General features: G+C 31.9%; 1 protein-coding gene across 2 annotated transcripts in view; it reads right to left on the bottom strand.

Moving 5' to 3' along the window:
- Positions 1-3,005: 3,005 nt before the first annotated feature.
- LOC139511451 (heat shock 70 kDa protein 12A-like) overlaps positions 3,006-12,656 on the bottom strand; it is a 58,935-nt gene continuing 49,284 nt past the window's right edge. For both annotated transcript variants that reach the window (XM_071298207.1, XM_071298206.1), the window contains 4 exons: positions 9,679-10,028; positions 8,510-8,716; positions 5,648-5,783; positions 3,006-5,091 (listed from right to left, as the gene is read on the bottom strand). In XM_071298207.1, the coding sequence (XP_071154308.1) occupies positions 4,022-5,091; positions 5,648-5,783; positions 8,510-8,716; positions 9,679-10,028 (1,763 nt within the window). In that variant the 3' untranslated portion in view covers positions 3,006-4,021. The remainder of the gene's footprint in view (positions 5,092-5,647; positions 5,784-8,509; positions 8,717-9,678; positions 10,029-12,656) is intronic.

The following is a 12,656-nucleotide window of genomic DNA, read 5'->3' as shown; positions in this document are numbered from 1 at the left end:
TGTGGTATTGAAAGTAAAACAATTGTATTAATTCGCATGGATACTTTGATCTTGTTTTTCCTATAATGGATTCATTTCTAGAGAGTTTATGTTTACAAGGAAGCTATAAAAGAAAGGATTCAATGTGTGAAGTAAAAAACCTTGCTACAAAAATCTTACAGATGCTATCACGAACTGGGAAATATGTACCACTCCATGGAACGTTACATTCTCATCTTTTCACTGGTATAACTTTTTTTTTTTAAACGTCGGTATTTTTTCTTTAACAACAAACCATAGAAATTTCGGTTGGCGACAATTTGTAGCCCTATAAAACAGTTTGAGAAACTAATACAACTTTTAAATTCATGTTGAATATAGAATTTCTATTTTAACTGTATTTAAGTGTAACCGGGTGCAACGTGTAAATCTCGATCTGCTTACCCTTCCGGGGCACCTGAGATCACCCCAGTTTTTAGTGGGGTTAGTATTGCTTAGACTTTAGTCTGCTATGTTGTGTCTTGCGTAATATTATCTGTCTGTTTGTTCTTTTCTTTTTAAGCCATGGCGTTGTCAGTTTATTTTTCGATATATGAGTTTGACTGTCCCTCTGGTATTTTTCGCCCCTCCTTTAAGATGTTTGTTGTTATGAGCTTATATCAAATAGTTCGTTTCTATGTGAGTTGGCATTTGTTTTTGGTTCACTTCAGTGTTTATTTTGTTCCTTTGTTTTCCTCTTATAGTTGATGTGTTTCCCTGGGTTTTAATTTGTTACTCTAAATCGATGTAAGGCTATTGAAGACTGATTTACTACTGTTACCTTTTTTTTTCTTACTTTTTTTAATACCGTCGAATTGTGTTTTTTCCCTTTATATTGTTTATATTTACTTCTCCTTTTATTCTCTATAAATGTTGGCCGTTTATAATTTATTAGTTTTTGCGATAAAAGGCCTTTTCAAGCGATACAAAGTTCGCTAAAAAACGAATGTCCGTTGATAAATTTTGTGTTCGAGTACTCGATCTTCGAGGAAATTGAAGCACAATAGAAAGCAGTTTCTTCTCCGCTTTTGGATTCCTAAAGTATGTATTTGATCATCATTTGATGGACAGCACATGACGTCTTACGCAGTCCATGTTTGTCGTTTACTTTTGTTGTCTTTTTGACCCATTCCCCGTTTGTCATTCTCAATTCCACATAAGCAGTTCATCTCAAAACTCGTATGGTATGTATATATTTTCATATTTAGTTCTTGTTGTGCAATTTCTATGTGTGTCATGTTTTGTTTTCCTATAGTGTATTTTTTAAAATTTATTATTACTGTGCATTTGAAAAAATAAGCTCAATGTGTTTTATTTTCTGTAATCGTAATGGGTAATTTGTAACTTTAATAAACAACGTATAGTAGTGTCTATAAAGGGTTGTACTGTTTTGGTGGGTTTTTTTGTGTATCTGACACAAGTTATGAACGTCAGACCATAATTTTATATTTATTTGTGATTTTTCTATCTTTTGACAATGATGTTATCTGTTTTCTAAGACTTATGGCTAATGACCCCTTTGAATATTATCCCTCTTTTCAAGGCACAAAATTAATGCACTTAACGGTTAAAATATTTATTCAAACAAAAACATAAAACAATAAAATAATAGATTGATATAAAAATCTAGAATCAATTAAATGTCAAACGTAACAATTCTTGTCGTATCTTTAACCACTATTGCAACACAAGAAAGAAAATGTAGTACACAATGACATGGATAAAGCAATAAGTTGAACTACATTTACAAAACACCTAACAGTCTGCAAATTTAACTCGATTCAACGATATCACAAATAGACAAGATAACATTATAAAAAAATTTATATATAACTTAATGAAATGATTTAATACCATTTGTTTTTATAAAATTACAATACTTTAATATTGAAACTGAGTATTTGAATGTTCCCATGATCTCTTTTACAAAAAAAAAAAAGAAAGAATCACCTTGGATACAACATAATACTTCTGTCTAAAATAATAATATGAGGCAGGCATTGCCTGTAAATGGGGACGAAGTTTGTTTAAATTAATTTTTGTAAATACATATTTGTTATAAAAAGAAACGGAAATACCGTAACGTTTCCGATTTTGGTTCTGTTATTAGGGATTTTACTTGTGACGTTATTTAAGTTATGACGTCATGTTCAATGTAAACAAAGAAACGCAATGCATCAGGTAACGTTTATTCATACCAAAGATAAAGAATAATTAAAAATGAAATATTGGTATTGTGTTCCTTGAGTTCCTATATTTTACTAGACTAATCAAAGTCTCACGACAACAAGACCTGAAAAAGGAAGTAGAGTTATGTGTTCTGCGCAGATCCGGAAATTAAAAAAACGCGACAAAAAAAAAAATTGAACAATTTTGAGTTCATTAGTACAATGAAAAATTCGGGAAATTTTCCCTATTTTTTTTTTTTTTTTTTGTTTTTTTTTTTGAATTTTCTACTGTAATAGGGGACTTCGTCCCCATATAATCTTGGATTGTACGATAGCAGAGAATTATCTGTCAAGATTATAAAAAAATAGAAAATGTATTGGTAGGAATGTAATTCATTAAAAAAAATATTGACAGTTTATTCAAGAATTTGTATATGTGTATAAAATATAACAATTTAGACGTTTTTTTTTATGTTGGTCTAAGTCTTTTTTTACCTGTTCTTACAAGGGATGATTGCTTAGGAAAGTCATTTTTGTTAATAGAAATCTAAAGCAATTTTTTCCATTTTGCATTAACTCAAGTAAAACAACATCTTCTTTAAAATTTTCTGAAAGCAAATTAAAGAAGAATTTGTATCATCTTAATTAAACTTCTGTGAGTTGGTTGATCTTTCTACGGCACAGAAAAGTTATTTTTGCCTTTATTTACACGCTAAATAGTCTATTCACTTGTAAAATAACAGTGGTATACCATAAATCGATTAATCGAAAAAAAAATCTGGGTATAGTTTTTTTCTGTCTCTTTACATTAAACGTGCCTTTCTTTCTTTTTACATGATAAGTGCATTCCTGTTTATTTACATATTAAGTGCATTTGTTTCTTTTCACACGATAAGCGTTTTTCTTTCTATTTACATGATAAGAGATTTCTTGTTATTTGCATGATAATGTTTTTCCGGAATTATCCATGAAGACGCACTGTTTCAGTGTAAGATCATCCCGATGGCCGGAGGCCAGAAGAATTTCTTACACTCTTACACCAATTCCGAATGGTGAGAGAAAATTGTCATCAAGTGTTAGCCAGTAAGTTAATGCTGTTAGTGTATTATTTCTATAATATTAAATGAACAACATTGTTTTTTGGCAGACTAAAAATGATTTTGTTTTAATCTTAAATTAATCTCCAAATCAAAAATCCTTCATTTAGTGTTTTACTATCCTTTGAGGATGTGTAAGGTTTTTAGTCTTCCTATGGCTAGATCTTCAATATCTGTCGTTTAGCAAAACAAAAGATATAACATTGGAATATTGGAATGCCTGAATGATGTTCTTATCATTCATACAAAATTGGAGGGAAGAGATATGCGTTGGTGCAACTGAAAACCTTACTTTAAGTGAATTATATAAATGATAATGAAAAAAATTAAAAAAATTAATTGTAGTTATGTCAGGATAGCTAAATAATGCATGCATCTGTTTAAAGATTATTTTGATGTGATTACAACTCTTATAAACGATGCAAAATTGGTTTGATACGTGGCAATACTCGATATTCAAACCCCATAAATCCATTTAAAAAAAACAACATCCAAAAAACATTTTTTTTTCGGGACTGTATGAACTACCAGAACGTGGCTATATTGTTTTGCTGGATAAACTTTATATATCGTGACGCTTGTTCTGGTATTAAACAAAATATGAATTGAAACAGATTTGTAACTTTTGAAAAATTCTTTTCGTGTTTAAATGTTAAGATTGATCATTTTGCTTGGTTTAAAAAATTAGGAAAGAATTAACAACTGAAACATGCCAAACAATTATTAATTTGGATTCAATTAAGGCAGCTCAACAGTAACTTCATAATATTTTCCTGTTTCCTTTTCAAAGGCTTTAACCTGAAATTCTGCATATCCAAATATAAAATCAACAATAACGCACTGATGTGCCATTTTAGATTCACCTAAAGGAACCATAACCTCGCATAACATTCTACATCCATCGTCGTCAACATAATCTACTTTATCCTTTTCGGTGTAATAAACAGCAATTCTAACCTGCTTTTGCAAAGTACTCGTCGTCTTGTATTCCTTCTGTATTTTTTCGTTCACCATTACAGTTGTATCTCTTTCAATCAAAACTTCAAAAAGGTCGTTGCATAGATCTACTCCATCAATTGTTATACGTTTTGCTGGTTTATGCTTACCAATTTCAAAAGGTTTTTGGACAAGCCTTCCATAGGTAAAGTTTGTGATTCGAGATGTGATGAAATGCGGACGATGACCATACAGTACAGCTCCCGTTACAACGGCTAAATCTGCAGCATACTCTTCCGGAGTCGTAATAATTTTCATATGTTTAAATTTGTTTACAATTTTTTTACCAATTGAAGGCGATCTAGATAATCCTCCAGCCAATATGATCATATTAATTTGAAATTCTTTTAATTCCTCTAACACTTGTGCAATCTTACCAATAATCTTATTTACAACGGGTATGAATAAAAATGAAAGGGATGACCTATGGAAGACAATTTTTTCTTTCTTCATAGATAGCTCTTTGGCATACTTTGACGATGCTATTTTTTCCATCAAAGATTTATCGTAATATTGCTTACAGAGGATTTCTAAATCTGATTTGGGAACTTTGAAGAATAAATTATCGTTTGAAGATACAAAAATAGTTCTCTTGAAATTTTCTATTTCTCTTAAAATGTCAAAATAAGAGTCTTTATAATTGTCCTCAGTCATTAATGACTTCATTACATCTTCACCCACAATTTCACCTAACAAATCCAGGAAGTTTTTATCTATTTCTGTTGCACCCATATTTTCTCCAGTACGCTTACAAAGTTCTATTAAATTTCCACCCTCTGTTTTTTCGTGCGCAGTAATGTCAACGGTACCACCTAAAACAAACAATGAATTAGAAGTTCCCAAATGACCGAATAAAAAGTGTTTGCACACAGTGTTATCATATTGGGTTGTGGTGTGTTGCTGTATAGTATATTTGTTTTTCGATTTTTGTATATTTATTACACGTCCGGTTTTTTTTGTTGGAATGACCTGTTTTGGTTTTTGGTGAATAGTTACATCATTGGCAATCATAACAACCTATTTTGTTTTTAGAAAGTAAACCACTTAATTTGTTTTCCCTTTAGCAAATATAGTTACCCTATTACTCACAATAAGCTAGAAATTCACATGATATTAAAATTTAACCAGTCACTGAGCTAAAAAAACGTCGTAACGAAAAGTATCTGCATACATGTATGCATGCATTATCAAGTTCTTCCAACTTCTTTAATATAAAGCTTTAAAAATACAAAATGTAGTATACGCCACCGCCGGATAGTAGGTCTATGTCTCGCATACTGCGACATATATCTCAGGCGAGACAAAAAAAAACCGAGCCTGGTGATCTCCATTGTTCCTTATTTGGGTGAGCCCCATTAAGTAACCTACCTCCAATATCTACAACCAAGTATCTCTTGTCTAGTTCCGGTACACCTGTAGGATTAAAAGTATGCAAATACTGGAAATAAACAGACACTACCTCTGGTTCGGATGCAATCATTAATCGGTCTTGCCGTACCCCTTTCTGTAAGACAAATAATAATGTAACAAAACAATTAGAAAAGGCTCTTTCCTTTCGGAAAAGCATTAAACTATTTGACATTTCAACCCTTAACACATTTATTCCTTTTAAAAACTATGCGACAAATTAAGAAATGTTGTCCTGATATGTTTCATAAATGAGAATGGCTAACGTAGATATAAGTATCCTGTTTAAAGAGAGGAATCAATCGTTCTTTTAACAAAAAAGATCATTCAGATTGAAGCACATAGTTTTTGAAGCTATCATTACCAAGATACTTAAATTCCTGATTGACAAGCTATCAGTTTCTTTTGAAGGACGAATTTAAAAAAAACACCGGAATTCCCATAGGAACAAATTTGATTTTGTTTAAAAGTCCTTTTGCCTTTTCAATTGATATTTTATAGAATAGATTTTTTATATTGTAATGCGACAATACTGTTTCGGGTTAGGATGAAGAGTGGTACCTGTTAAAACAGTCTAATTCGCTTCATTTATATGCACCTGTCTGCACCTGTCTTAAGTCAGGAGCCTGTAATTCAGTGGTGGTCGTTTCTTGGTGTGGTGCCGTATTTTATATTTTAATTATAGGCCTTACTTTTATCTATAATCTATAATGATAATAACTTTTTATACATTGTGACTTGGATGAAGAGTTGTCTCATTGACACATACCACATACCACATATCATCTATACCTATGAACGTCTTTCTCATAATATATTTGATTTTTATTTGAAAAGTTGAGAGAGCTGGGATGACATGTTTGTAAACAAAGGCACCCTTTAAATGTTTTTTTTTCTTTATCAACATCTACATCATGTAGAAATGTATTCAAAACAGGAAACTGAAATATATTGAAAAAAAAGCGACTATTTGCCGATGAAAAAAACACAGATGACAAGAATTGTTGAAAAAAAACCCAAACACTTGTGATATAAATGACATCTAATTGATCTGACACTCTTTTTGAAGAAAAAAAATACGAGCGTATCTTATGACTTGAAACTTTCTTCGTACTCTCTTACACGTAAACCTTGTTAAAAAAGTCTACCCAGAAACATGCATTCAATTCATTCTACTGTACCAATGATATAACAGGTAAAATCGGATAGACACTACAAGTGCTTTATATTTTAGCTTCTTTTTTTTTTTTATCATTTGCAGTTTTAGGGGAAATAAATCTAAATAATAAAATGTTCGAGTTACTTGCAACGGTAGCTTGAAAGAATAATCGAGTACACAATATAAGTTGCTATAAATACCAATAATTTCCAAATAAAGTTAAAATCGAGTGAAAGCTGTAAACCTCCTGAATACTTTTGATTATAATTCATAAAACATAACTAGAGGCTCTAAAGAGCCTGTGTCGCTCACCTTGGTTTATGTGCATATTAAACAAAGGACACAGATGGATTCTTGACAAAATTGTGTTTTGGTGATGGTGATGTGTTTGTAGATCTTACTTTACTGAACATTCTTGGTACTTACTATTTTCTCTATCTATAATAAACTTGGCCCTTTAAAAGGAGAGGAAATATTTTGTAAAAATTTACAAAAATTTACCAAACTAGTGAAAATTGTTAAAAATTGACTACAATGGGTAATACATCCTTAAGGGGTCAAATGACCATTTTGGTCATGTTGAACTATTTTTAGATCTTACTTTGCTGAACATTATTGCTGTTTACAGTTTATCTCTATCTATAATAGTATTCAAGATAATAACCAAAAACGGCACAATTTCTTTAAAAATTACCAATTGGGGGGCAGCAACCCAACAACCAGTCGTCCTATTCATCTGAAAATTTCAGGTCAGATAGATATTGACTTGATAAACAATTTGGACCATGTCAGATTTGCTCTAAATGCTTTGGTTTCAGAGTTATAAGCGAAAATCTACATTTTACCCCTATTTTCTATTTTTAGCCATAGCGGCCATTTTGGTTGATTGGACGGGTCACCGCACACATTTTTTGAACAAGATATCCTAATAAAGATTGTGGCTGAGTTTGGTTAAATTTGACCCAATAGTTTCAGAGCAGAAGATTTTTGTAAAAGATTACAAAAATTTACGAAAAATTGGTAAAAAATGACTATAAAGGACAATAACTCCTTAAGAGGTCAACTGGCCATTTTTGTTAGTTGACTTATTTGTAGATCTTACTTTGCTGAACATAATTGCATTTTACAGTTTATCTCTATCTATAATGAAATTCAAGATAATAACCAAAAACGGCAAAATTTCCTTAAAATTACCAATTCAGGGCAGCAACCCAACAACCGGTTGTCCGATTATCTGAAAATTTCAGAGCAGATAGATCTTGACCTGATAAACAATTATACCCCATGGCAGATTTGCTCTAAATGCTTTGGTTTCAGAGTTATAAGCCAACATCTTCATTTTACCCTTATGTTCTATTTTTAGCAAAGGCGGCCATCTTGGTTGGTTGGCCGGATCACCGGACACATTTTTAAAACTAGATACCATAGTGATGATTGTGGCCAAGTTTTGTTAAATTTGGTTCAGTTGTTTCAGAGGAGAAGATTTTTTTTAAAGTTAACGACGACGGACGACGGACGCCAAGTGATGGGAAAAGCTCACTTGGCCCTGTGGGCCAGGTAAGCTAAAAAGAGCATATAATTTACGATGGGATTTTGACGTTTAAATCAGATTAACCATCATCATATAAATGTGTGTGTGGTTTTTTTTAAATATATATTGCTACCTTTTCAGCACACTGTCGCATAAAATGAATTGCTGTAGAAGACCATACTGCTGGAACAGTTAACACCCACAGAATATCTTCAAATTCTATTTCTTCATATTCGGTCTTAACTCGTTTCATCAGTTCATAAATAAAAGTAGAGAAAACATCAATTGTTTTCATTTCCAGTCCCATTACATCCTTCATTACCATTTCAGTTGATATATTCTGAAAACAAGAATATGTTATTCTAAATTTAGTTTGAAACCAAATAATCTTTTTGTATGATTGCGCACATTTACAACAGTACAGCATCAAGAAAAAAGATGAAAAAAGGAAACCATTACCTCGAGCCGAGATATGTTAATTTTTGTTATTAAACGAATAATTTGGTTTTTCTACAATAAATAAAGACAGATAAAGATATAATTTGTTCTACATCACAATCTTCAAAATTTTCATATATATATTTAGTCCTTTTACATTTATTTAATCAAAGAATTTACCTCCAGTAAAAAGCTATTAAGGTGGTATGGGTGTCTTCCTCCATCTTGGATTGTAAAAATCAGAGAACCAAAGGTCCAGATTTTCTATCAACTCAGTAAAAATTTGATGCAGGAATGCAGATATTTAATGTGAATTTTCATTTAAAAGAACCAATTTATAAGAATATAACTTATAAATATTAATATTTTTGCAAATGTTGATTAATTTTGGTTGTTTGTATTTATATTTTTTAAATTGGCATTTTAAGGGGAGGTAACTCTAAAACTGCATTTTCTGAAGGAATCTACATGGAATTTTCCTATTTTGTAGTTTAGCCGGGAAAAACGTACGGTGACCCTATCTTTTCTTTTGATATTCTCAAAGCATTGTCTGAAAGCTATCTTTTTCTTAAGTATTTAAAAATTCTATCATTTTATTTAGTTTCTAATCCCAAAATGGTATTTTTCCCTGTATAATCCATACAAAATGTGTCATTTTGTCATGTCCTGTAGCTTTAGAAATAGTGCGGTGACCTATTATTTTTATTATATTTTTCAACATATATCAATAGATACTACGTTTTGGCAAAGTATGAGCAAATTCTATCATTTTTATTTTAGTCTCCCATACCACCTTAAGAGCTTATGTTTGTATTGTTATATATGAACCCAAATAAAATAAAACTTTTGTATTCGTATTCGTACCTCCTTGTTATAAAGTTCCATCTTAAATCGATGAAAAAATAAATATTCGTTTGCTTTGTCCTCCTGTAAAAGATCAGCGTATTCATCCATGGCTACGTCTCCAAGGGCAACACAATTTCCATTTTTTTTCATTAAGATACATGTATCTGTTTTCAGAGAGATGTATTTTACACCATTAATAATCCATCTTGGATTTTTTGTTATATCCAGTGGATTAGCTTTAAACATCTCTCTTGTCGATGATGCATACCCGGAAAACGTCGTGCCTAGGTCAATTGCAGCGACAATCTTAAAATCTCCAATATTTTGTGTTGTTTCTCTTTCTGTATTATCACTGTATGAATGTTTATCTAAAAAGAAAAAGATGATAACTATATACGTAAGTAATAATTCTTATGCTTACATTTATATGCTACGACCATGAAATTAAGAGTTGTGTCAAGCTTTTTGTTTGTTTTTCAATGATCTATTCCAACAGATAAGATAAGATTGACGGATAGCACGTACTCACAAATTGATAGTAATCAAACAGGTCAATGAGGATAAGCACAAAGCAGCCATTTAGTTTACACGTAAATTTAGTTTACACGTAAAATTGATCATCTAAATGCTTTTTATTAAATAAAAAAATGTTATTTTCAAAAGGTATTCAATTGTGTAGTTCATGTTTTCAAAGTTACAGCCTACATTTCATGTTCAAGCTTAAGGTTCATCATAACAAACGGACAAATATGGCTGTATTTACATACCCAAAATTACTCTGAGTACAGACTTACCTGTGAAGTTGGAAAAGTTTTAATGCCTGGCATCCACTAGATATAATAAAGTTAAATGCATTTTGTGTTTCAGAAGGATAAAATCTCTTTTGGATTTTGATGGGCATTTTTTTTCCTTCATGCAAAAGGTCTGAAAATTAACTAAGTTGTGGTACAACTATGAGATGCTCCCTCAGGTAAAAAACCGGTTTGTATTGTTTTGATTGTCCTTAATTGACATGGACAACAGGTATCTTCACAACTACAGGTGAGTTAAAAAGTTCATCTGAGTCAGTGAGTGGACAGTATCAAGGTAATTCAGGTGTTTGTTTATTTTTACACCTTCTGCAGAAAGGAAAAAAAAATGCCCAGCAAAAACAAAAAAAAGATTTTTATCTTTCTTTAACACAAAATGCATTTAAATTTTATATATCTAGTGGATAATAGGCATTACAACTTTCCAAACAGCACAGGTAAGTCTGTACACAGAGTAGTTTTTGAGGTGAAAATACGGCCATATTTGTCCATTTGTTATGATGAACCTTAACTCAGTAATAACTTTAGTTCTTTTGAAAGATGGTTTTATTTGGTCTGTCAATCAAAATAAAAACATTTTCAAAACCAAAACAATTTAAAAATCAACGTGAATACGTTTAAAACGTTGAAATTGTATACACATATGTCAGTGATAGAACCGACCAGTAGATAGACTGTGGCTGCAAAAAAGGAATAATAAATAAGCTGTGGAAACGGAACTGTACGATATTTTTTACTTTTTTTGTCATTCGGGAGACTGTCAAGCGGGGATCCAATATTCGAAGTTACTAGATAGAAAGTGTGATGAACTTAAATTGCTATATAAAGTTTCTACTTCAAGATTTGGTCATAAAAATTCTTAGATGTTAAGATGAACCAATCAAATAATAGAAAACTATATACGCACTAACACGTTTTCCTTTGATTGATGGAGCTCCGGGTATAAATCGATCAAAACTGACACACATCACCGATCATTACTCACAATTCAGTCACGTCTCACTTATTAGGGCTGAACGGACGTGCTGCGTCAGCTCTCCTTTACACGCTATCTTCGATGAGTGTTTACTGATAGATGGATCAACGACTTACTACTTTCGATGACAGAAACCAAACCAACGCTGTTCAGATTGAGAATACGTCAGGCATTATCCGCGTAACCCGCGTCAGCATACACTCCAAAACTAGTTATGGATGGGGGAGTGTTATGCCGTCTGACGTCCGAGGGCTGTATCAGAGGTGTTGAATTATTGATCTCCATTTTACTTTCTCACGACAGTGGTCCTGATAATGCTTCCTGTCATCGTTAATACTACGCCCGAGACTCACCGACCAGTACTTTATCATCGTGGTTAGCGGGATGACAAGCTGACCAACCTGGCCCTGAAAGCAGCCGTTGTGAAGACATAACACCAAAATAGTCAACACAAGAAAAGCAAAAAAAAACTCACAAAACCTAGATGGCGACCTACCAAAACGGCGTCCTCCACCTGTTCCTGACCGATGGCACAAAATTATATAAACACTTCCATCATAAACATCAGCAACAAAAAAAAAAAAAAAAAAGTCGTAGAAAATACAATTGTTATACCAAAATGTTCACATGACCTTTTCTGATTTATAGTATTTATACTTGTCTGAAAGTTTAAAAGATATTGTTCATGTTGTAATTAAAAGATATTGTTCATGTTGTAATTAAAAGAAATTTGTTTCCTAAAATTCGGATATTTTATTGGACTGTATATATAGCCACTTGCCTGTTTACTGTACAATCACTTGGGCCTTCCCTGTACAATCGATTGGCCAAATACAAAAACAAAAATTGACAGAATATCTAAATGATCTTATTGAAATTAAAGAAGAAAAGTTATTTTGTGCATTCATTGATTTTCAGAGAGCTTTTGATTCTATTCAAAGAAATCTCCTTTGTTTTAAACTGTTGAATAATAATATTAACGGAAATTTTTTCCGAGTTATACAAAATATGTATAACGATATGAAATCCCGTGTTGTTTTCAATAATGAGAAATCTGACTTCTTCCCTTGTGAAATTGGCGTACGGCAAGGTGAAAATCTATCGCCTGCTCTGTTTTCTGTATATCTGAACGATTTACAAGCATTTTTTGAAGAGTTAGATACAAAAGGTTTACAGTCAACAAGTGAAGACCTAGAAAACGAACTAGATGT

The sequence above is a fragment of the Mytilus edulis genome, chromosome 2 (assembly GCF_963676685.1).
Source record: "Mytilus edulis chromosome 2, xbMytEdul2.2, whole genome shotgun sequence".
In the NCBI taxonomy this organism is placed as follows: Eukaryota; Metazoa; Mollusca; class Bivalvia; order Mytilida; family Mytilidae; genus Mytilus; species Mytilus edulis.
This window is presented reverse-complemented; position numbering and strand designations above follow the sequence as displayed.